Source organism: Panthera leo, chromosome E1 (genome assembly GCF_018350215.1).
Source record: "Panthera leo isolate Ple1 chromosome E1, P.leo_Ple1_pat1.1, whole genome shotgun sequence".
NCBI lineage: Eukaryota > Metazoa > Chordata > Mammalia > Carnivora > Felidae > Panthera > Panthera leo.
Window position 1 is genome coordinate 38,731,095 of NC_056692.1, and position 24,332 is coordinate 38,755,426.

At 55.8% G+C, this 24,332-nt stretch overlaps 2 protein-coding genes across 4 annotated transcripts in view; one reads left to right on the forward strand and one right to left on the reverse strand.

Annotated features, from left to right (window-relative positions):
* The window catches only part of MED24 (mediator complex subunit 24), a 32,089-nt gene extending 29,806 nt beyond the window's left edge, over positions 1–2,283 (reverse strand). For 2 of the 3 annotated variants that reach the window (XM_042914458.1, XM_042914456.1), the window contains exon 1: positions 2,127–2,282. The gene's annotated coding sequence lies outside the window, so the exon portion shown is untranslated. Of the gene's footprint in view, positions 1–2,126 lie in introns of all 3 variants that reach the window. The other variant, XM_042914459.1, reaches the window with a different exon arrangement.
* Positions 1,808–23,426, forward strand: THRA (thyroid hormone receptor alpha). The gene is made up of 9 exons (XM_042914466.1): positions 1,808–1,944; positions 12,280–12,621; positions 14,980–15,047; positions 15,641–15,741; positions 17,746–17,893; positions 18,506–18,711; positions 19,708–19,854; positions 20,741–20,999; positions 21,643–23,426. Exons 2-9 carry the CDS (start codon positions 12,569–12,571, stop codon positions 21,891–21,893), a joined length of 1,233 nt encoding a protein of 410 aa, XP_042770400.1. The 5' UTR covers positions 1,808–1,944; positions 12,280–12,568; the 3' UTR covers positions 21,894–23,426.
* Positions 23,427–24,332: the final 906 nt, after the last annotated feature.

Consider the following 24,332-nt stretch of genomic DNA (forward strand, 5'->3'; position numbering starts at 1 on the left):
GAGGACGTGGCACTGATTGGCAGACAGCCACCCTCAGTGCACCTCACACTGCACACTGCCCTGACTCTGCACGATGCAGCCTCCTGCTCCATGCTGCAGCTGTTGCATGTCCACTGCAAGCCCAGGCTGAACCCACAGGTTTACTTACTGCATGCTGACTCTGCACCATGCAGCCTCGACTCCCCAGGACAGCTGCCACTGCACCCCACAGGCTCTCTTCACCCACTGCAGACCCCTCATACCACCCACTCTGCATCCCACACTGCATCCCACAGGTTTCATCCCAGCTACCTTTCTCATCCCCATAATTCCAAGGGGTCCCAAGGGAGGCACCCTCCCTTCCCCCATGCATTGCAAACCCCAGTTACACTCCCCCTCCCCTAAGAGAAAAGGCTCCAGCAAAGCTGAGGATGCAGGAGCCTGAGACTAACATGAGCAAGGGCAGCCCAACTAGGAGAGGCTGTTGGCCAGAACCCCACACATAGCAAGTGATTCTGCCCAGTATAAACTGGGCAATTGGTAGAGCAGTTTCCCTTAGCGCGCGCACACACACACACACACACACACACACACACACCCCTCCCCAAGAGCAGACTGTGGAGACAGGGCCCCGCCCTGGGAGCCAAAGGAAGGCTATGGCCCCCACTGGTAAAACTGGGCTAATGACAGTGGGGGAACCGGCGGGGCCGGGGGGGGGGGGGGGGGGGGGGGGGGGGGGGGGGGGGGGGGTGCTGGGGTAATTAGAGTTCTGCCTGGCGCTGGGAGATCCCGAGATGAAAGGGGCTCTGGCGTCACCGAGATGGTTTTATGTCCATGAATGCAGGTGTGTGCATGTGTGTGTGTGTGTGTGTGTGTACATGGGGGGTGGGGCTGGAACGGTGGAGACCTCTCCTTTGGGGAAGGAGATCCATTTTTATGCAGCCTGCCCTCCTCCTTAGATGGGCCCTGGTACCATGTGGATTTTGGTGGGGGCACGCAGGGGAGGAAATACCACCTCTGTGAAACTGAAAGTTGAGAAGATAGGGCAAGCCTTGCCCCCTCCCCTGCTCACCAGGGAACCAGACTGTTGAGGAAATAGCTGGTGACGGTGAATAGAAAGCCTATATTGGAAGAGGGTGACATTTGAAAGAGGAGGCAGTGGACCAGGTAATGTTAGAAATAAGAGGGGAAGGGAGGTAATGGGGAGTGAACCTCCAAAAGATTAAAAACATGAGATGATTGAGGTAAAAAGGACCTGAGGGGTCACTTGCCCAACCCTCACATTTTAAGGTTGAGGAAGCTCTGTCCCCGAGACCGGTGGTGATTTGCTCAAGGTCACACACTGAGTTACTGGCAAAGAAGGGCCCCAACTCAGAAACAAACTCTAAAGCTCCTATAGGGGTTTGGTATTTAGACTTTCTCCCCGACTTATAAGGTGCAGGCGGCCGATCGATACTCCCTTCTCCATCCCCACGGTGCAAACCCAAAAACCTCGGATTCTTCCAGCAAGCCAAGGCTATTTTTTAAAATATGTCACCGAGCACCACTGCTGTCGGTGGCGCCTGGAGTGGGGCGGGCGAGCGCGAGCGGGGCGGGGGCAGAGGCGGCCGAGGGGCGGCCGGGCGGCTGGCCGGGGTCCCGGGGCGCGGCGGGGGGCGGGGGGCGGGGGCCGGCGGCGGCAAGGCGGCCTGCAGGGAGCAGCCGCGAGCCGGCCGGGCGCGCCGAGCCCGAGCCCCAGCCTGAGCGGGGCGGGGGAGGGAGGAGCCAAGAGCGGCCGCCGCCTCTGCCGGAGGAGCCGCGGGGCCGCCACACTCGCCCCCCGCCCCCCCCCCGCGCTCACTCGCACTCACACCCGGGTGCAGGAGGCGGGCGGCCCGGGCCCCACCGGCCCCCCATGGACGCCCCCGGCACGGGGCGCTGAGACCCCGCGTCGCTGCCCAGCCCTGTCCAGCGCGCCACGCCGAGGTAAGGGGGAGGGAGCGAGGGGGCATTAATATGCAAATGCCTCGCGATTGATTATGCAAAGCCGTGGGGCTCTAGGGCCAGCTCCCTGGCGGGCTGGGGGGCGCCCGGGGGTACCTGCTGCCAGCCTCTGCCTTCCCCGGCACCCCGGTCACCCTGTCACATTCCGGGAGCTCGCAACTTACGCCCTGGGGAAGGGAGGTGTTGCTAGGAGGTCGGTGGGCCCCGGGGTTCGCCGGCAGAGATGGCGTCCAGGCCTCCCCCTCGAGGGCCCGCCCGGCCTCTGTCCGGCCCGTCTGCTGCGCACTCCGGGGCCCGGCCCCGCTGCCGGCCGCCGGAGCTCCCCCGCCCGCCGCGGTTTGTTTACGGTGCGCCGGAGGCCTGCCCCCCCCAGCCCCCACCCCCAGCGCCGAGGCCGAGGCCGAGGCCGAGGCCGAGTGGCCTTTGCAAAGACGCCTCCAGCTGCGGAGGGCAGTATGAGAGGGCTTGTGGGGGGGGGGTGGGGGGTGGGGGGGGGCTTGCACAGGCCCCGGGAGAGGGAAGTCCCCCCCCATTCCACCCGCCTCCCCAATTGAGCATGGCTCTCTGGTTGCAACACTCCTTAATTGCAAAAACGCGGCTTGGAAGGGAGGGAGTGTGTGTAGGGGGGAGTGTATTTGAGGGTCCCTAGATGATCAGGAGAGTTGCAAGCTAGTGTGGTTAGGGAGAAGAGGGAGGAAGGGACCTGTGTGGTGTGCCCCCCCCCCCGCCCCGTTTTCCTCCCCCTTGCAACGTGTCTTTGGTGCCCCTTCTATGCCTGGGGCCCTCCCTTGTCCGGTGTGAAAGAAAGGCCTGGGGCGGGAGGGGGGGGCAGGGATGATAGGGCCAATGAAGAGTGCCACCGTATACAGGGGTGGAGGTCGCAGAAGGAAAGCCTGTGGGATGGGAGCCCTCCCCTCAATGCTGGCTCTGGCTCCAGCAGGGGGAAGGGATGAAGGGGGATGTTGTCCACGATGAGGGAGGGGAAGCAAATGTGACATGCAGACACACAGATATGCCCACACAGACAGCCACATGCATGCACACCCAGGGACACCCAGGCAGACTCAAGGACAGGAGCTGCTGGACACACCCACATAGGGACAAGGGAAGAGGCAGGCTGCTGCTGCACCGGGGAGCTGAAAGGGGTGGGACACACCCACAGGAGACCAAGAGCAGGGAGACCGACCCATGCACATACCCACGCACAGGGTCACACGGAGATGCTGTCACACACAGGGGCAAGGAGGAGTCGCTGTCACCCACACAGAAAAAGTCACTATCGCACGCATGCATGAACACAGAGCAATTGCACACAGCCGCACATTACAAAAGACCCTGTCACTCACAGGCACACACGTGCTAGCATGAGCCCAGTCACACAGACATCATCGCCTGCCGTGACAGTGGCTGTCACTCAGTCAAAAGCAAACGCAGTTACATTTCAACACATGTATACACAACTTAGCAACAAGTATTTTCCTGGACTCTTACTGTGGATCTCTAAGGTTCTGTATACAACAAAACCTCTACTCCAAAGAAAATTAAACTTGTCTCTGTGAAAAGACTTTCCTGCATAATGGTGCAAGGCATGCATTCATAATAATATTCTGAGTCTCTATTGCTTGTCAGCCCCCACCCCCCACCCCCACTAGATCATGAGCTAGCTCCTTGAGACCTGGGAGAATCACTCCAAGAGCTCTGGATCCCACCCAGAGCCTAGCACAGGAAGTGCTCTGTAAATACTTGTTAATTGATTGACTGAAATCTCTGGACACAGGTGTACTCATTTGCACATACTCCCAGGGACTCAGGTGCAGAAGGCATTCACAGGGCTCAGGTCCACACACAGTCACAGGTCTACGCCGACAGCTGCGTCCAGACAACCCCAGATGTGTACACTGTAGCTGTGCAGTCAGGCACACCCCTGGATGCACACAGAGTTGTGTCGTAGATTTTTTTCCCCTCAAGCTTCCTCCTGTCTTCTTCCTCTAGGCTTAGCCTTTCTCTCTCTCTCTCTCTCTCTTTTTGAGGGACAGAGAAACAAGAGCAAAGAGAGCAGGGGCAGGGGGGTTCCAGAGGGCCGAGTCATGGGGCTGAAGCAATGTCCAGTGACTTCCAGCAGCTGAGATTATCCTAGCTGCTGTGTGTGTGTGTGTGTGCGTGTGTGTGTGTGTGTGTGTGTGTGTGTAGGGGGAGAAGCAGTTGGGGAGAGCCAGCTTTTAGGGAGCGGTCCCTAATGCCACCTTAAAAGCAAATGTGGGCTCTAGCAGCTCCTGCTGGGGTCATATGTCTGAGCCTTTCCTGGGACCATTGACTTGCCCCCTGGGCGGAGTTCCTGCCTCCCATCATGAGTCTGGCCCCTTTTCCCACCTCTGCCCTCCCGTCTAAACTTGGAAGCCTTCCTTAGGAGGCCGTGTGCTGGTGAGTGTCTGGTTGAGTGATGTGTATTTTTGACTTGGAATTTCTCTCTAATGCTGTCTCTCTTTTGCTCTGTCTTGCTGTGTCTGATTCTCCCTCAGCTTGTTTCTCTGACAGTCTGGAACTCTCCCCCAGTCGCTACCCCTGTCTACCCCTGTTCTTGTCTCTGTCACAGCCTCTTTTTTCAGAGCTGGGAACTGGCAGTGATGAGCTTCATACTTTTCCAGTTGTTAATACTCAAACCCCGCCCCTCGCCCCGCCCGCCCTGCCTCTGGGGTCAATGAGAGGTTGGGGTTGGGGGGGGGCGGGGGGCTCAGCTGCCTGCTCAGGACATCCTCCTGCACTTCCTCAGTGCTGCAGCTGCAGCAGCAAGTTTTGGGGGCTGAGAATGGGGGAAAGGAAAGGGGGGTCAGCTACTGCTCATGCTGACCTCTTAGACCGGTGGGCTCAGCCAAGGGTACACCAGCTCAGTGGAAGCCCTGGGTATGCGGGCTACAGCCAGCTAGCTCCTAAGCAAACCAGTGAGGAGGCCCCCCCCACCACACTGACCCACAGGAAAATAGTCCCCCCTCCGCCGTGGGCAGTGGCGGGAGTTGGCAGGGCCCCACTGAGCAGGGTCAGTGACAGGACTCACAATGGTCTTTCTCCACACCCCTGGCAGCTGAAATCCACCTCAGAGATGCCCAACAGCTGTGCCCTCTGCCCAGCCTCAGAGCCTGGTTCTGAGGGTACAGCTGCCCAGACTATGTGGGGGGCTGAGTGAGGCCCTGCTCCATGAGTTCAGGCGCCAGCCCAGAGTGGGAATTTGAGCAGGGGGCAGTGGGGCAGGGAGCCCAGAGCCCAGGGGGCACTAAGCATTTCTGGCCATGCTCCCCCGTAGCCATGACCTATTTGGATGAGAAGGCACTCTTAGTGATTCTACTCTAAATAATCCATAGGCTTCTATAGAAGGGAAAATTGAGGCTCAGTCAAAGGGAAGAGTAACTGGATCAAAGAACAAGGTATTGTTCCTTTATCAGGTAATGGTTAAGAGCAGGGTTTTTGTTTGGCTGGTTGTTTTTGTTTTCTTTTTTTTTTGGAGCTGGAGTGCCTGGTGTTGAATCCCAGCTCTGCCACTTGCTGGTTGTATAACCTTGGGCAATCTATTGAACCTTGCGATATCTGTAAATTGGGGATAATAATACCTGTCTCATTCAGCTTTTTGAGGATCAAAGGAGTTAGAATATATAAAAAGCTTTTAAAAGTGCCTGGTGCATAACAAGCACTGTATATGTAGGCAGTTACAGTGAGGAAGCCTGTAGGTCCGAGGTCCCCTGGATTTCTTGGAGAAGCCAGGTGGAGAATTGGTTCTCCCATAGAAATAGGATGGGGGATGGGGAGGATAGTGGGTCCCTAATCTCCAGCCTCCTTACCCTTCATGTCACATCTGTCTCGCCTACAAGTTTTTGCAACCTGGAGCCCCTCTACCTCTTGCACACAGAGTGCAGCACCCTACCTCGCTGCAGGGGATCCAGCATCCCAGCTACTACCTACCATTAATCAATCACTCAGGACCTAGCCCTGGCTGATAGATACCACATTCCCCATCCCTGCACTGAGAGGGCATTAGCGTGAAGGGTGGTAGTCCTGAGTAAGGAACAGTGGGTGGGTGTGACATCTTGAGGGCCAGGGTCTTGTCCTAGGTTGCCTGTCTTCCTCTGTGAGTCTGGTGATAAGACTCCCTCTCTCCCCCAGATCCCTTTTCTTCAGCCCCTCCCCTTTAAGATGCAGCAAGGACAGTGGAAGGATGCCCCGTGGTGGGCCACTGGAGAGCCTCTGGGCTGGGAGGCTAATCCCAACTCCAGTTCTCACGGTTGCAAAGGTGCTTGGGGGATTGGTGCCTCCTAGGGAGGAGGGAAGCATGACTGTGGCAGAAAGAGCACTGGCTGGGAGTTGGAGGCTGGGTCTTTGCCATTCACCAGTTGCTGACTTTGGCCTGGGTTTTCGTCATCTGGAGACAATGATGCCTACCTCACTCTGAGTGAGGGTAAATAACATAATGTGGCCTGACACCTGTGTTCAATCCGTGTTGCATGCTGGCTGGGTAAGCAACGCCTGTGGATTCTCCTGTTCTTCCCAGACCTGGCACACACCAGGATGCGGATCCCCATGCCCCCTGGAACCAGAGACAGTTCCCAGTCTCTGAGAGAAGCATCTGGGGCTAGTGGGGGGGGGGGTGGGCAGTGAGGGGGGTCACATGGTTTTCAGACATGCGTTGTTACCTGCCCTCCTCCCCAGCAGGCCAAGGTTGTGGTAACAAAGGGGACCTCCCTCTTGTATGCTTTTGTATGAGGTGGTCCAGAGGGAAGGTTTAGAAGTTCTCTGGATAGAGGAGAAGAGCAAGGTGGAACTTGTTGGTGCCCAGGAAATGCGATGGTTGCTCTAGTGCTTTAAGGATGAGCACTTAGTCTGGGGACAGGGACTGGGGTTAAGGGTTAGGGCCAAAGGCACAGCCACACCCCCAGCAGTGGCAAAGAGCAGCACAAGCCCACCTCCCCTTCTTCCTCCTCTCTTCCTCTTGTAAGGAAGAGATGAGTTCTTGGCTCCCAGAGCCTGAGCTGCCTGTTTCATTTTCTCTTTTACCCAGGCGCGTAGGCGGGGGAAGGGGAAAGCGGACCCGAGGCTATCGGCTATTGGTGGCTATCGGCGTTTTTGTACACATCAGTGAGTGGGTGTGTTGTGCGCGCATCCATGTGTGCATGTTTTGTGCATGTGTGGGCTGGGGAGGGCTCTGAATATCTCCTGGAACTGGGCACCCGCAGCCCGTGGCTCTGCGCATGCGGAGTGAGTGTGTGTGTCTGCACGTGTCCGTGTGTGTGCCGGAGACTCAGCTGCATTCACTTGCTCGCGCGCGCTCTCTCTCGCTCTCTCCTGCTGTCTCTTTCGCGCGCACACACACGTACTCACACACAATTTTCAATCTCTCTCTTCCCTTCCCTCCCACCCCCTCTCCCCCTTCTCTAGCGCTTGCGGGCTCTGTCTCTCTCACTCTCTCTCTCGTCCTCTCTCTCTCCCTTCCCCCCTCCCTCTTTCACTCTCCCTCCCTCTCCCCGCCCCCTCTCTCTGCCTCTGCCAGTTCTGCCTGGGTGGGGGCTAACTCTCCCGTCCCTGGGGTGCCTGGGAGAACATCCCTGCCTTTCTTTTCGCCTCCACCATTCTCTTCCCTCCTGGGCTGTGCTCCCCTGGGCTTGCAGACTACTCCTTTCTATGGTCTCCTGGGAGGAAGGCAGCAGAGAAGGGAGGACCCCAAGCTCTGTGCCCATGCCATCTGCAGCGAGTGCCTTGGCCCCGTGACATTCATGCCTCCAGCATTCAGCTGCCCTAGCTCCCAGCTCCGATTACCCTACCCGGCTGGCTGCTGGGGGGAGGGGGGGAGAATGTGCCATGCCCAGCTTGGGGGTGCTCCGAACTGTGCCTTTTTGGCTACTTGGATCTCCCGCTTCCGTTCCTGAGGGGAACTGGGGCAGAGGCAAGACGTTCTGTGGGTTGCCAGGGAAGGGGCTGAGCTTTTGAGCATGGTTGTGGGCATGGGGGGGTGGAGCTGACCTCTAGACCTGGGCACCCACCTTGATGCCTGACTGGAGCTGGCCTGGGGTGGGAAGAGGGAGAGGAGAGCAGCAGGTGGTTAAGGTTATGGTGGGGTGGGGGGATGTACAGTCTTTGCAGTCTTTGATGTTAATACTGGGCATCTGGCCCAAGTCAAGGCTGCTGTTTATGTCTTTCTGTCTCTGATCTGCAGGGGGGAGTTTCCTGTTATATTCTTTGGGGGCAGAGGATCTTTTGTTTAATCATTCAGCCCCCTATGTCATATCCCCCACCCTCATCTCCCATTCTCTAGCCTCCAAGGTTCCTTGGTGGCTAGGAGATCAGACTTAAGGGTCACTGCCCTTAAGCTCCAGAATCCCATCTCAGGGGGCCGCAGGGAGAACCCACCAAGGAGTTCTGCCTCACTCTCCTCCTCCCTTCCGCTTGCCAAGCTGGTGCCTGCGTCTGTGTATTCCTCTACCATCATACCTGCCAAGTAGTACCTTCCTTCCCGCCTTCGCTACCTTCTCCTTCCTGGCACTAGGATAACAGTGAGTTGGGTGGGGCAGTCCTACTCAGTCCATACCTGAGAATAGAACAGGGTGACCTGGGAAAGGAGAAAGAGGTCCTGGCTCTAAGACGCACCTACCCCTCCACGTGGGGGCCTGTGTTGTGCTGCAGCTTTCACTCTCGCCAGACTCCCAGGGGCCATTGGTGTTTGTGGCTGTTCGTGGGAGCCCACGTTGGCACAGGCACTAGTGTGTGCACAGATGCCTGTGTTTGCCTGTGCATGCCCCTGTGTATGTTTGGGCTACAGTGGCCACCGGGGCCCCTTAGCATCACCCTTCTTGGCGCCCATGGTGTGGAGTCAGGGCATCAATGCCAGGTTATTGAGGGAGGGAGGAAGTATCTCCCCCCACCCTAGCATCAGGCAAAGGGGAAGGGGAAAGGGAGGCGTGAACCTACCCACAGCACTATTAATAGCCCACATGCCAGGCCACCAAGAACCAGCTGTCACCGTGGAAACCATTTCTACTCCCCCCTCCCCCAGCCTCCATGGGGTGGGACTTAGGCGGGGCATGAAGCACCCCCCACCCATCTTTCTTTGTTACCTTTCTCTCTTTGTCTCCCCTCTCCTTCATTTTTCTCTCCTCCCTACCTCACCCCTTCTGTCCCCCATCCCCCATCTCATCACTGCCTTTCCTTTCATTGTCATTCTAGCTCTACCCCCCCATCCCTGCCCATCTCTTTGTTCTTACCCCTCCTTTCTTTCTCCCTGTCTTCCCCCATCATCCCTTTTGCCCCTCTCCTTCTCTGCTTTCTCCACTTTTCTCAGCCCCCTCTATGTGTGTGTCTTTTCCTCTGTGGTTGGCAAGGAGGAGGGCTGGGCTTTCTTTAGAGCATTAAGGACAAAGTCCAGGGGCCCCAGACAGATGGGGCCAAAGCCAAGAGCGGACACTCAGAGGAGTAGCATGTGTAGAATCTGGGGCTAGATTTGGGGGCAGAGAATCCCCCTGGGTCTGCAGGACTGCGGAGTGGGGCAGTCCAGCAGTGGGAACCTGGCATGGTGCCCATGGATACCGCATTGGCCTCTTGCCTCTGTCCCCCCATTGCAGAAGCACTTAAACTTAATGAAATGCTTCCCCCTCCATGGGCACTTTGCCCATACTGCCACCCAACAGCTCTTATCTGACAAAGAGAGTGGGTGGCCAGCCCACCCGACAGGTGCGTCTTGCCTTCCGGCTGTCCAGCCCAGTCTCAGAACCCCATAGCTCCACCCTCTCTTCTTCAGGCTGAGCCTCTGTCTCTGCAGGGCATATGCCAGGAAGGAGCCGGACTCCAGGATGAGGGGAGAGAGGCTGCCCTTCAGGGTGGGCATACTTACCATACCCCCCCTCCCCCCGCTGCCCACAGCTAACACAGGCGCACATGGTCTATGCCTCCCTGCATGCTGGGCCGTCTGCTTACTCTGTGTTGCCTCAGAGGCCCAGGTATGTCCCTAGAGACCTGGGGTCCCCAGGGTTTCTCCAGCCTCTTGCTCGGTGCCACATGAGGGTGCCCTGAGCACGAAGGCAGCACCTCACTCCTCTGCCCATTGCCAGGGGTCATTGGAGCCTGGTTGCACTGACAGGCACCAGGGCACCATTCAGCTCAGCACAGAGGTGGGGCAGAGAGGGAGCCTGCCCCTCCCCCCAGCAGGCACGTGCAAGCCCTTGGCAGTGCCCAGACACATTTGGAGTTAAGGCTGGGCTGGGGAGGGGGAAGGGAAAATAAACATGGTGGCTCAGGTTGGCACTGCCCCAGGTGTGCCCTGTAGCAATTGGCAGTGGCAGGGTGCAGAAGGAGGGGGTCCTCCATAGCTATGGCCCGGGGCAGGAGCTGCCCATGCCATGTGGCTGCTGCTGGTGTTCCCTGCCTGGCCTGGCCCACAGCTGCTAATACCCATTCCCATACACCCTGGCCCTGTTGCCTGCCCCCAGGGCCTGCTCCCCAGGGCTGCCCCTCTCTCAGCATGCCCACTCCTTTGCCTGCCTCCTCCCATCCCTGGGGGCGCTTGGGCCTCCGGCTGGCGAGTGGATTTTTCCAGCTTCTGTAAACAAGTGGTGGCAGCATGCCAGGTGGGCAGGAGACAGGCGGGGGCAGCACCGCAGCCAGGGTGTGCCAAGCACCGAGGCACAGCCTGAGGGGGGAGACAGGGAGACACCCAGACCCAGAGAGAGAGAGAGAGAGAGAGAGAGAGAGAGACAGACATTCAGATGCAGAGAGCCGACTAAAGGAAGCCTCGCTGGGCACAGATAGAAGTGGAAACAGAAGCGACAGAAAATAGCCCTCTATTGTCCGGCCCAACCCCCACGACTTCCCTGGCCCCCTACCCCTCAGTGCCCTGACTGAGGGCAGCAGGCCCCAGTGCCCAGTCCCTGGGCATCCCCACCCACTCCTTCTCCTCCCCCTACCTCCACCCCTTAGGGCTGGCTACGCCATTATAAATTTATAACAGGAATTTCTTCACAAGCCAAGAAAAACTTGACCTACTTTCTTGACGGCTCCCTGGGCTAAGGCTCCCCGCTCATTGCCCCCCCCCACCCCAGTCTCCTGTCCAGCCCCCAGTGCCCAGTCTATGGGGGTAGCAGAGGCATAATGGTCCTGCCATGCTCGTCATGCTGGGGGCTTGCCTGGGTGCAGAGGCCCTGTCCGGTTGCCCTGCCCTGCCCAATGACCTGACTTATCTGTCTCCCCTCCCACCCTGGCTCCTTATCAGCTCCTGGGGGTGGGGCGGGGGGCCCAGGGGTGAGGTCTCTGGTACAGCAGCCACGTGATGGAGGTTGTGTGTGGGGAACTGCACCCTTTGTCCCCTTCTCACATGCCCACACCTGCCTGTGTGTGCAGACAGTACACCTCAGGTCTGTAGCCTGTGGTCAGAGGGGCAGTGTGGAGGGAATGGTGGCCCCTGCTGGCACTGCCCTGGACCCTAGCTGGTGGACTGAGGCTAGCATTTGAGACAGGCTGTTAGGTTCTTTTGCCTGAGCCACCTGCTTCCTAGCTGTGTGAACATGAATGAATGATCAAGCTTTCTGAGCTTGTTTCTTCATCTGTAAAGTTCTGATGCCCACTTCAGAGGGCACATATTACCTATCCAGGTAACACATGTTTGCTTCCTTTCCCCTTGCCCTTGCTGTCCTGGTGGGTGGTAGCACAGCTAAACAACTGGGAAGTCTGGTCCTCAGACTGGGAAGTGTGATTTGGGACCTTGTACAGGAAGCTCTAGGGTCCTTGGGGAGCTGGGATTGAGGAGTGGTTATTTGGTCAGCAGCAGGGGAGAGGTCAGCTCCCCACTGTTTTTAACAGTCTCTCTCCATCAATGCACTTGGGTGGGCACTCATGATCCCTGCGTGCTGCCCCCATGCCCCACCCTTCCTTCTCAAGTACCCCCTACAGGTGAGCTGAAAATTGCTCATCTTGGGTCCCCTCTTGCCCTATAATACTGATAACTTTTAGAAAAACTTGGCTAGACGGGTGGTAACAATAGCTACATTCAATGGACACATCAAAAGGCCAGGCGCTTGACTGAATGTCAGGATTGAGACACGGTACGTGATGACCTGATTCTTTTCCTCCATACCTTTCCAGGTCTGGGGCTTAGGATGTGTATCTCCAGTCTTGCCTCCTGCACCTGTTAACTGACAGGCTGTCCTGATCCCGTTTGTGCTTGCCCTCCATGCCTGCCACCATCTTGTTATGAGCTCCAAGAGCCCAAAATGTTGCCACCAAAGGAGTCTTAGCCACTCACCGCCACCATTGTACTGCCTTATCCCTGCCTCTCTCCTCTCTTTGCAGGGACTTCTGGACAAGACTCCAAAGCTACTCCCCCAGCCCGAGACCCCTCCTCAGACCCAGCTTGTCCTCAGCCCTACCACCTGCCACTCCCTGGCCCCTCTCACCGCCCGCCCCCCTTGGGGCGCAGGGCATGGTGTGAAAGGCCAAGTGTTGAGGGGGGCACCATGGGTGCTGTGCCCTAGGGCCTGGGTGTCAGGGGGTGGGCGGCCTGTGGGTGTGCCGGGGGGGCCATCGTGCCCACCCCAGTCTCTTGGCGTGCTGGAGGGCATCCTGGATGGAATTGAAGTGAATGGAACAGAAGCCAAGCAAGGTGGAGTGTGGGTCAGACCCAGAGGAGAACAGGTAATGGCTCCAGCAACTAGGTTGTGTCAGTTCTTAGGCAGCAGGCATGGTCATCTCCTGGCTGGGCAAATGAGAGCTGAGCCTGGGCCTTTTAAGCACCTCTGGAGGGCTGGGCATGGGGCCAACAAGCTTGCTGCCTACCTTTGCCCAGGAGATGAGGTCATGGCCACATGTGGCAGGGAATTAGGCACCTGGATTGAGAGATGTCCATTTTGGAGGGGGGAGGTGATGCAGGACACAGTAATTGCAGGCGGCAGGCACGTGGCCCTTCTCTTGACAGTGCTGGGAAATCTCAGATGCCTTCCCAGTGGCTCTCATCCGCCCTCACCTGAGCATGTGGAATCCAAACAGCCTTGCCATTTTCCTCTTCTCCCTACCAGACTAGTGTGTGGTCCAGAAGCCATGATGCATGGGACATGACATTTCAGAGCACATGCACCAGTCACTGTTGGTCATAGCCCATGCTTATATTTGGAATCTATTGGGAGCCCCACAAGCTCTTCCTTGTTCATGGGCAAGAGCAGGCACTGCCACGGGGCTCCTCCCAGGAAGTGGAAGTAAATGCCAACTCTGAAGGTTTTGCTCACACGTGGAGGAGGAATCAGCCCTGCATACACAACTAGGGATGGGTTACCTGTGATTTGCGTTGCCCTTGAGGAGCCCAGAGGGTCTCTGCTTCTCCCATCAGCCCCAAGTGGCACAGAGTTCTGTCCCAGTTGGCATGATGCCCCAGGAGCTGGGTACAGCCTGTGCCTATGGCCAGGGAGAGGGTGGGGGTGGGGGTGCTCTGGGGAGAAGTGTGGCTGTTGCCTTGGAGACCAGATCTTGAGCCAGGAGGCCAGAGGCTTGGCCAGGCAAAGCCTTGGGGCCCATGTCTGGGTCCCTGGAGGGATGGAGGAAGTGGATGAGGCTGGCAATTGAGTAGGGCACCTTGGGTATCCCTCCCCAAAGCCCAGGATGGGGGGAGGGCTCTGAAAAAGAAGATATGGCCTGTCACTGCATAGCTCTCACTTGCAGCCTCTGTATCTCCCTGCCCAGACTTCTGTGAGTCTGGGCGAGCCTGCTCCTAACTCAAAGAAAAGCAGGAATGCACGTTCCTGGTTCCCTCCAAGGCAGCATCCCCTCCCCCCACCCCGTTTCTCTGCCACCTTGTGGCTGTTCCTGGGACTGCACCCTGTAAATCGTAGCTGCTGAAAACCACCAGCTCAACTGGGGGCTGGGTGGCCTGGAGTTCTCCCACATCCACTCCTCCTGGAGGCAGGAGGGAGATATGACTCTCCAATGGTTGTAGAAATCAGACAGGGGTAATCCCCAGGGGGCCTGGAACACAGACTTGTCTATGACTGCGACCCTGGCCAAGGTCACTGTGTCAGTGTGTTGGGAGCTGCATCAGGCTCCAGGGGGAGGAGCCCTGCAACATGCCACATGCAGGGTGGGTGTGGGAGGTTATACAATCCGTGCACGTATGTGGAGGCTTATGTAACCTGTGTGTGCTGTGGTTATGTAACATGTATGGGTCGAGGTTGATAACATATATGTGCAGTGGTTGAGGGTTGCTAACACCTTGGGTGGAGGGTCCTTGTCCTGGTTCTGACTCTAGTGCACAGTGTCACCAGGCACAAATGGAGCTTTGGTTTGTTGCTTTGTTAAATGAAGGCCATGAACAGGGTGGCTCTGGGAGTCTCTTCTTATTCCAGGTTATAGATTATAGTTGCTAGTCAGTATATGTTTTCAATCACTTGGGTTATCTACCATGTACATGACCTGGAAATCAAGCCACATGTTCACTAGGAGGTGGGGGTGGTATTATTAGGTGTCTGTCCAGAGGGTTGTGTAACACATGGGCATATCCTAGAGGTCATAGAACGCATTTGAGAATGCCCTGAAAATTTCATAGACGTATAGATCCTGGTGCTTATTTACAATCCTTAGGTTTATTCTGAAGACAGACAGATGCTCTGGTCTTCCGTTATGTACAATATGTATGTGCCCTAAAGGTTATATAGCTGTAAGCATGTCCTGAAGATTCTTTCTGCATAAGTTCCATGTATTGAAGGTTTAAATATGTGGATATCCTGTGGATTATGGGTGTTTAAGGTTCTATAGTGTGTGTGTGTGTGTGTGTGTGTGTTGGGGCCCTAGAACATGCCTGTGCCCCCAGCCAAGCCCTTTATCTCTCACCCCAAAGCTTCTAGATAGCTGGACTCTTCTCAGTTTTATCAGCTGACCTGGGGGTGGAAGTGGAATGAGGACACAAGATGGAGGGAGTCGGGCCTGGGAGATTATAGAAACCTATTGGATGAGAAGGGGGCTGCCCAAAGACTGCCCTGTGATTCTGCCCACTCTACCCCCATCCAGTGCCAGGTCACCAGATGGAAAGCGAAAAAGAAAGAACGGCCAATGTTCCCTGAAAACCAGCATGTCAGGTGAGCCTGGTTGTGTGTGCCTTTCTTCCCTACCCTCAACCCCACCAAACCAGGCCTGGAGCTCTTTGGGGGCCTGGGCATGGACCAGCAGTTCCTGTGACCCTTGGGGAGAGTCTTCTAGAGAGCTTGGGACGAACTTGTCTGGAGGTGAGAGGGGTGATAAGGGCATGCTCCAGCCTTTGAGGACAGGTCCTCAAAAAAGAAGGACCTCTTCTCTTCCCTGATAAACCCCTTCCCTGAGCCCCACCCCCCTGCGCCCCTGAATCAGGGTCTGGGGCTAATTGGCCAAGGGACTGTATTCCCCTGAGATGAGCTGCTGACATGTCCTGCATCCCCTGCCCCTCAGATGCAGCAAGAGAAAAATCCCCAAATGGGCAGTCGGAAGAACTGGGATTCTCCATATTCTTAGGGAAGGGGATGGACAAGGTGACTCTGATGTGTCTCCAGGATTCTACCTGGACACAAAGAATCATTTAAGGAGGCTGGGCTAGGGGATGGGCCAGGAAGGAAAAGTTGGGGGGATGAAGGAAGTGTAGGAGCCTCTCTGCTGGGGGCCCAAGCCATGCCTGCCTGCCTCCCTTCCTCCCTCCCAGGGTATATCCCTAGTTACCTGGACAAAGACGAGCAGTGTGTCGTGTGTGGGGACAAGGCAACCGGTTATCACTATCGCTGCATCACTTGTGAGGGCTGCAAGGTATGGACCAGACAGCTCCTGCCCCCCATCCCCCCACCTGAGCCCCCATCTCACCCGCCTGAAGGCCCTCAGCTCCTGGCCAAGACAGCCCTATAGACACCTAACCTAAACCCCACCTGTTGCACCACCATTTCTCCTCTCTTATTCATTTGTCAGTTTACAATCTCTGCTCTGCCACTCATAGGTAAGATGCTTAATTTCTCTGGGCCTCGGTTTCTTCCTCTATACAATGGGGATAATCACATTACCTACCTCATAGAGCTGTTGCGAGAATTAAATGAGCTGATTCATAAAGTATTTAAAACAGTGCCAGGAACATAAGAAGCACTCAGTAAATCCCAGCTATCCTCCATCCACTTGGCGGATCAGATGTGAAGGAGGTAGTATGTGTCCTGCCCTCAAGCTGCTCATAGTCTACCAGAGAGGCACACTGGAAACAAATACTGGTTTTCAAAATGTGGTCCCTGGACTACCTGCAGGATTAGTTCAGTGCAGATCTCCAGGCCTCATTCCAACCCTACTCAGTCAGAACTTGTGTGGTGAGGCCTTTGTGGACTCTGTCTTGAACAGGTCCCCAGTTACTCCCCCTGCACCTAGAAGAGTGAGAACCAGTGCTGGGGGTGGGGCACAGTGGGGCCCAGAGTTGGAGAGGATGACAGAGTCTCCGTGGGCAGTTGGGACAAGGTCATAGACTTGGGGAGCTTTAATTACATCTCACCTAGCTCATTTTCACCTGCAAGGGTTTTCCAGGATCATCACCTCCTGAAAATGTAAGACTTTCCAAGAAATGAAAGTATTTAAAAATATAGTAAGGCTTCACATTCCTTTCTTTCTTAGTGTCAACAAAGCTTAGACCACCAGGGGTTCAGAGTCCCATAGCAGTGTTCCTGGAAGCAATACAAGCAGCACAACAGAGAGCAAGGATCCTCACCCTCAAGGACAGTTGAGTCCCAGAGGAGCATCCCAGAAAGACAGAGATTCTTTGGCCCCAGCTCTAGAGAGTCTGATATCTTAAGTCTAGAGTGAGGCCCAGGAATTTGCATTTTTCGTTAAGTGCAGTAAATGATTATTTTATTTTGTTTTATTTTATTCTATTCTTTTCTCTTTTATTCTCTTTTGTTTTAATTTTTAAGTGCACTAGATGATTTTAATACACCCCTGAATCTGAGAACTGGGAACTTGTGTCCCACACCTCAGGTCCAGGTCTGGCTCTCCTGCCCATTTAGCCATATGACTTTGGGCAGATTGCTTAATCTCTCCAAACTTCAGTTTCCTAGTCTCAAAATAGAGATAGTAACATTACTACCTCACGGGTGGACACAAGCATCAAATGTGATGATGCACACATGGAAAAGGCTTATAAGTGCCTCATAGTGAGTGTTCAGCACATGTTAGCTCTTCCTGTTATTGCTGCCATCTTGATTCTTGAGGATTTTTCTTTAGGGCAAAGACTAAACCCGATACATAGAATTGAAATTTTTCTTTTAAATCTACTAGTGTCCATACACAGTGCCTTTTCTTGATTTTTAACCTCCACCTCCACCCCCACCCCCACCCCCACCCCCCATTTCGAGAATTCCACCTGCATGAGCAACAGGCAGCATGTATAAGGGTGGGCTTGGGAGTCAGTTTTATTTTCAGAGTTGTTTAGCAGGATCGAAAATAAGGTATCAGTTGGACCTCCAAAGCTGCTGCTATTCCTTCAGGCATCACAGCACCTGACACCATCACAGGCTCGTGTCTGTGTACTGGGTTCCTCATCCTCCCCCCTGCCACCACCCTTCCCCATGTGCCCCTGCGCCTCAGCAGCCTGGGAGCTGAGGGCACATATTTCCATATTTCTAAAGTCCTTTGGCCCCACCAGGTGATCCTGGACTTGCTGGTGTCGGGAGGATGCCAAGTTCCCTCACTAATTCCCCCGCCCCCGCCCGCCCAGTGAGTTGCATGGTTGGTTCATGAAGGAGAGATCATGATCACTACATGCTACATCTCCCTCCACCCCAGGGCTTCTTTCGCCGCACAATCCAGAAGAACCTCCATCCCACCTACTCCTGCAAATATGACAGCTGCTGTGTCATTGACAAGATCACCCGCAACCAGTGCCAGCTGTGTCGCTTCAAGAAGTGCATCGCCGTGGGCATGGCCATGGACTGTAAGGGGATGGGGGGGTGGGTGTCGAGCCAGGCAGCCAAGGGTGGGGGTGAGTTCAGATATGACTGCTCCCTGCCAGAGTATCCTTAGGGCCCACAGTGCAGAGTGACAATCCAGGTCAGGATGATGGGGAATGAATGTTCAGGATCTTGGTCCCTGCTGCCCTCATCCCTGGGGAAAAGGGAACAAAGGATCCCTGAATGGGCCCTGCACATGGGCCCCAGTGCCTACCTGCCTTTCACCACTCCAAGGCCTTAGAATTGTTGGGTAGAAAGGAGTCCTGAGTACTTCACCCTAGCACAGTGTTCCTGACTACCAGAGAAGACACCCCACTTCTGGGTGAGAGTGGGCATCTTGCATTGGCTGGGGATTGGGTAGCAGGGTCTTCTAGTAACCACTATCACCATAACCACTTAGACCAGAACGGGATAGTCTACATGGGCCCAGTGATTATCATGATCCAGGTTGTGCCACCCAATTGCTAGGTGATATTTGGGAAGTCACTTAACGTCTCTGGCCCTCAGTTTCCTAACCTTACGTTGGGAAGAGTAGCTTCTGAGTAGGTTGTGGAGAGTGCCATGCAGAGAGCATCGTGTCTCTCTGCCGTTGACAGTGGTTCTAGATGACTCGAAGCGGGTGGCCAAGCGCAAGCTGATCGAGCAGAACCGGGAGCGGCGACGAAAGGAAGAGATGATCCGATCACTGCAGCAGCGACCGGAGCCCACTCCCGAAGAGTGGGACCTGATCCATGTTGCCACAGAGGCCCATCGCAGCACGAATGCCCAGGGCAGCCATTGGAAGCAGAGACGGAAATTCCTGGTAAGGAGAGAAGGGACATGGGGAGAGCAGCAGCCACGTGGCCAGGAGGAAGAGCGAGCCCAGAGTCTTGCCTCCTTCAGAAAGCTTTCTTGGTTTAATCTGACCCAAAGCTAATGCTCTCTATAACATGGTGATCCTGATGCATATGCCTGCGTATGTGTTGCTGCTGTCACAGCCCTGCCTATTCAATGTGATTGGGAGCTTCCCCATTGAATTTCTAGAGAGTAGGGGCAACCTCTCCTCTTTTTCCTGCCCACAGTGACTGGGAGGAGAGGGTTAGGACACAGTTATGTAATAGTATTTGGGGGCACCTGATGGGTACCAGGCATTATGGTAGACCCTGGCAAAACTGAGTGCTAAGTGAATGGGCAGCTCGGGAGGAGATGGACAGTTGATTGTATATGGTGAGTGAAGGCAGGAACCTGGTATCTGGTTCGTGGTGGAGTGTGCCAGCGGGTGGAACAGTATAGTGTTAAGAGCACAGCCTTTAATACCAAGCACGCGTGTGTATAATGGTGAGGAGTCAGACTATTTGGGTTCAAATCCTGGTTCTACCTCTTACTAGTCATGTGACCTTGGGCTTATTACTCAGCTGCACTGTGCCTCAGTTTCCTCACCTGTGAAATGGTGTTAAGTATAACATCCTTATAAGGTTGTGGTGGGGATTCAATAGGATCTATAAAACATGTAGCCTAGTGCCTGCCTCCGTATTAAATATGTTACATATTCAGTAAACATAGCTTCTATTATTATGAGATTACTTCTACTAGTGTTATGGTCATTGTTATTATTAGCTGACTTGCAGCTCTGGCTCTGATCTATTCTCTGCCCTAAGGTGAAGGAGAAGCCTTAGGCATGGGACAGGGCAGTCCCCTGGTACTGGCCGCCCCTCTTCCCCAAGCTGACTTGGAGCTCCCCCTGGTGGGCAGGGAGCCTCAGTGAGAGGTTGAAAGGGGTCTGCAGCCCCAGCTGACCCCTGTCTCTTTCTTTATAAAGCCGGATGACATCGGCCAGTCACCCATCGTCTCCATGCCGGATGGAGACAAGGTGGACCTAGAGGCCTTCAGCGAGTTTACCAAGATCATCACCCCGGCCATCACCCGTGTGGTGGACTTTGCCAAAAAACTGCCCATGTTCTCCGAGGTGAGTGGCAAATGGGAAGAGGCGTGGTGCCACCCTAGAGGGAAACCTGGGGCTGCTCCCTTGGTCACCCAGTGTCAGCATATGCTCATCTAAGGTCCTCTGGACAGGGAGCAATCCCTGTAGGTCAACACACATCTAACACACACAACCCAAACACCCCCAACACACACACACACACACACACACACACACACACATACACACATACACACACAGCTAGCGAATGCCTAAGGAACCAAGATATTCCAAGTGCCTGGCCTCCCCAGCCCCTCCCTGTCCTTCTCCCCCAACATCTACATGGCTATCCTGGCTCCAACAGCTTCAAATTTCTCATTTTATTTATTTATTTATTTATATTTTTAATGTTTATTTATTTTTGAGAGAGAGAGAAACAGAATGAGAGCAGGGGAGGGGCAGAGAGAGAGGGAGACAGAGAATCCAAAGCAGGATCCAGGCTCTGAGCTGTCAGTACAGAGCCTGACATGGGGCTTGAACTCATGAACTGTGAGATCATGACTTAAGCTGAAGTCAGTCACTTAACTGACTGAGCCACCCAGGCACCCCAAATTCCTCATTTTAAAGAGCACTAAGTCTGGGTACAGGCTGCCCTACTAGCTGTGTGACCTTGGCCATGGTACCTAAGTCCATGTACCTCACTTTCCTCATCTGCAGTGGGGATGGAGATAATGATGGGAGGGAACTCAGAGGCATAATTGTGAGATTTAATGACATAGGGCATGTCCGTGGCCCAGAGCAAGGCTAGTTGTTCAGAGTATACCTTACTGGCTGAGGTGAGTGGTGGCCTCACAGCTCCCAAAGGGCATCCACAAGAGACACTCATGGGGAAGGGCATGCTGAGTGTTCCTGTGGCCCTGCCACTCTGCAGCTGCCTTGCGAAGACCAGATCATCCTCCTGAAGGGGTGCTGCATGGAGATCATGTCCCTGCGGGCGGCTGTCCGCTATGACCCCGAAAGCGACACCCTGACGCTGAGTGGGGAGATGGCCGTCAAGCGGGAGCAGCTCAAGAATGGTGGCCTGGGCGTAGTCTCCGACGCCATCTTTGAACTGGGCAAGTCACTCTCTGCCTTTAACCTGGATGATACGGAAGTGGCTCTGCTGCAGGCTGTGCTGCTAATGTCAACAGGTACCTGCCTACTGGCTGGGAGGGCTCAGAAGCTTCCAGGGCTTGGCTGGGCCCTGCGCCTGTCATTATCCTCTTCCCTGAATTCTACAGTCTTTCTCTATTCCTCAGCTTCTCTGTTCCCCAAGCTTACCTCCGTCACTGGGCCCATTCTCTGTCCCCTGTCCCTTGTTCTATTATCCATCCTCCCTCAGTTCTGATGTCCAAGCACATCTCTTGCCATGTCTCCTCTGCCCCTTATTCCATCTTCACCGTATTGTTTCTCTCTGCCCACCACCACCCCCCTCCACTTTCTGTCACTCACATTTGCCTTTGTTCCACAACCCCAACCACCTGTCCCTTACCCCTCCTCTGTCCCCTCTCCCTGCCCCTTATCCCCCCTCTCCCCCTCTTCCCACCAACTCTTCTCTTTGCCCCCTAGTCCTGTCCTGTCTCCAAGCCTCCCCTCTCTTCTCACCTCTCAGTCCTTCTGTCTTCTTTACTCACTACCTCTCTCGAAACCCCAGCGGCTCAGACTCCTCCCTCCTCCACCCTGCTCTTGCTCCCATGCACACGCTGCAGTCTCTTTCCCTCCCCTTCCCCACCCTAGCCTCTCCAAGTCTATCTCCCTTCACCCACTCAAGCTCACGCCCCTTCTTCCCTGCAGACCGCTCGGGCCTGCTGTGTGTGGACAAGATCGAGAAGAGTCAGGAGGCGTACCTGCTGGCGTTCGAGCACTACGTGAACCACCGCAAACACAACATTCCGCACTTCTGGCCCAAGCTGCTGATGAAGGTGACTGACCTCCGCATGATCGGGGCCTGCCACGCCAGCCGCTTCCTCCACATGAAAGTCGAGTGCCCCACCGAACTGTTCCCCCCACTCTTCCTCGAGGTCTTTGAGGATCAGGAAGTCTAAAGCCTCAGGCGGCCAGAGGGTGTGCGGAGCTGGTGGGGAGGAGCCTGGAGAGAAGGGGCAGAGCTGGGGGGCTGAGGGAGGCCCCCCACCCCTCTTCTCTCCTTCCTCTCATCCTTGGATAGATTCAGCTCCCACACACACACCCCGCACTGCCCGTCCCTCCTCAGAACCTCCAGCCCTGGGACAGGGCAAACACATGAACTTGCTATGAAAAAGACAGTGTGGGAGGCTGGGGGACCGTGTCCTGCAGTTCCCAGGACCCCATCCTCTAAGAAGGTAGGGGAAGGGAGGGAGATCTAAGAGGGGACAAGCCATCTTGACCGTAGGGGATGGAAGAATATGGGGTGGGGGAAGATGCCCTCAACTCAGCCCCTACACACACACAAGAGAGAGCCCCCCCTGCACAGTTCCTTGACAGAGGTTCCCCCTCCAGGCTAAGGGCCTCTCTGCTTCCCCAGAAGCCTGGGTGCAAAGAAAGGCTTGGCTTGGCTCCTCCCCCTGGAGGTTAAAAATTAGTCATTCTAACTGCACTTTGGAAACCAGGCAAGGGGAGAAGATAAATGAAGAAAAACTAGACAGAGAGAAAAAGAAAAAAAGAGTGAGCGATTGATAGAGATAGAGAGAGAGAGATGATATTAAGTTATTAACCGAGGCTGGCCCCCTACCACCCCTAAGCACTTTGAGAGCTGCCCCTCCTCCCCGCAAATCAGAGAGAACTGCCCCACATACCAGGTCCCCAAGGGCAGGGCTGCCGATCAGAGCTGTGAGTTAACACAACAGGGTCCTGGCCATCCCTCCTTGCCTTCCCCCTCCCCCTGTGCCCCTTCGGCACCCCCCGCCCAGTGCTCCCTCTGCTCTCTGCCACTCGTGCCCGCTGAGTTCCATCTACCTCTCACGCTGGATGCCAGCTGGCCCCTCACCAGCCTGCCCTGCTGCCCACACAGCTCCCCTTTCAAGTGCCCAGCCCCAGGGGCCTCTCCCTGCCCACCCCCCACTCCTTCCACACCTTGGCACCCACACAGGAAAAACTGTGGCTCAAGCTCCTGCCCTCCTCACACCTGCAGTATTAGCTACAATCCAGATGCTGCTGCACTGGGGGGGAGTTAGGGGGGTGTGTGTGAGTTTCTCCCAGAGCCTCTACCCCCTTAGGACCGTGTCCCCATCTGTCTTCTGGGCTCTCTCTAACCTCTGCCCTCTTCCTTCCCCACTCCCACTCAATGCACTAACCCAGACTCTGGGCAGGCAGGCACCAGAATGGGGGTGCCTAGATAAATGGCACTTAGTTGGGGCCCCAGGGGAGGGGGCGGTTGGTGCTCCTCCTTTTTTCTTTGAAGCTCTTTAGGCCAGCCGCCCCTCTGCCCCTGGGACCCCCTCCCCTCTTCTTTTCTCTAATTCAGGGACTTTGGCTTGAGCCACCTCCCACCCTCCTGGTGAGGAGTGCTCTGTTGGTCTGCACTTGGGTGAGCTGCCCTCCTCCTCTTCCTTTTGGCTATCGCCCACTGCCCACTCCACAGGGGAGAGAGGGAGGGAGGAGGTAGCCCTCCCATGGGTGGGGGGGGGGAGGGGGGAGGGACAGAACAGACCAGAGGGCCCTGGGCTCAGGGCTGCATGTCGGCAGGGATGGATGGGTGGACATAGATGCCCCCGGAAGCCATGGGGAATGGGGCAGGGGCAGGGGGAGGGGTGCCAGGGCTTCCTGCGCTTTGCACTATTGGGGCAAAAATGTCTTAAGCAGTGGGGAACCTGCCACCCCACCCTGACCCTCAGCCTGCCACAGCCCCCTACATACACACACACACACACACACACACACACACACACACACACACACACGGGAAGGCAATGCTATGCTGCCCATCAGGGCATGTCCTTCCCCCACTGTCCAGGTGTTCTGACAGGGGTGGAGGGCCTGGAAGAGCATCTGCTGTCACCTGTGCATGTGCCTGCCCTGCCCCCCTTGGGCTCGTGGGCTGCCCCTGCTGTCTTTGTCTGTCTCTATCCTCTCTCTCTCCTGGGGTACTGATTCCTATATTACCCCAGTCCCATGGGTAAGCCCTTTTGTACCCTCCTCTGGGGGTATACCACCCCTGGGGGCCCAGTGGAATTCCTGACCTGTCTGCTGTCTCCTCCCTCCCTCCCTCCCTCCCTGCATCCCCACCTCCGCCCCTCCATCCCCATTCTCAGCCATGAACATGGTAGAGAAAAGGCCTTAAAGGGGCTTGGCCTCTTACAGGCACTTGGGAATCCCCCCTCACCTCCCCAGTCATATGAGCTGTGATCCCCTACTCCTCCCCCCCATCTCTGACCCCTCCCCCCTCACTCTAGGTGATGTGGGGTGTATGTGTGCGTTTCTCTGCGTGAATGTGTGAGCAAGTACATGTGGTGGGGCAGGAGCCAGGGGACTCAGGAGCACCACGCACCTGCTCTAGAGAGGCAGCT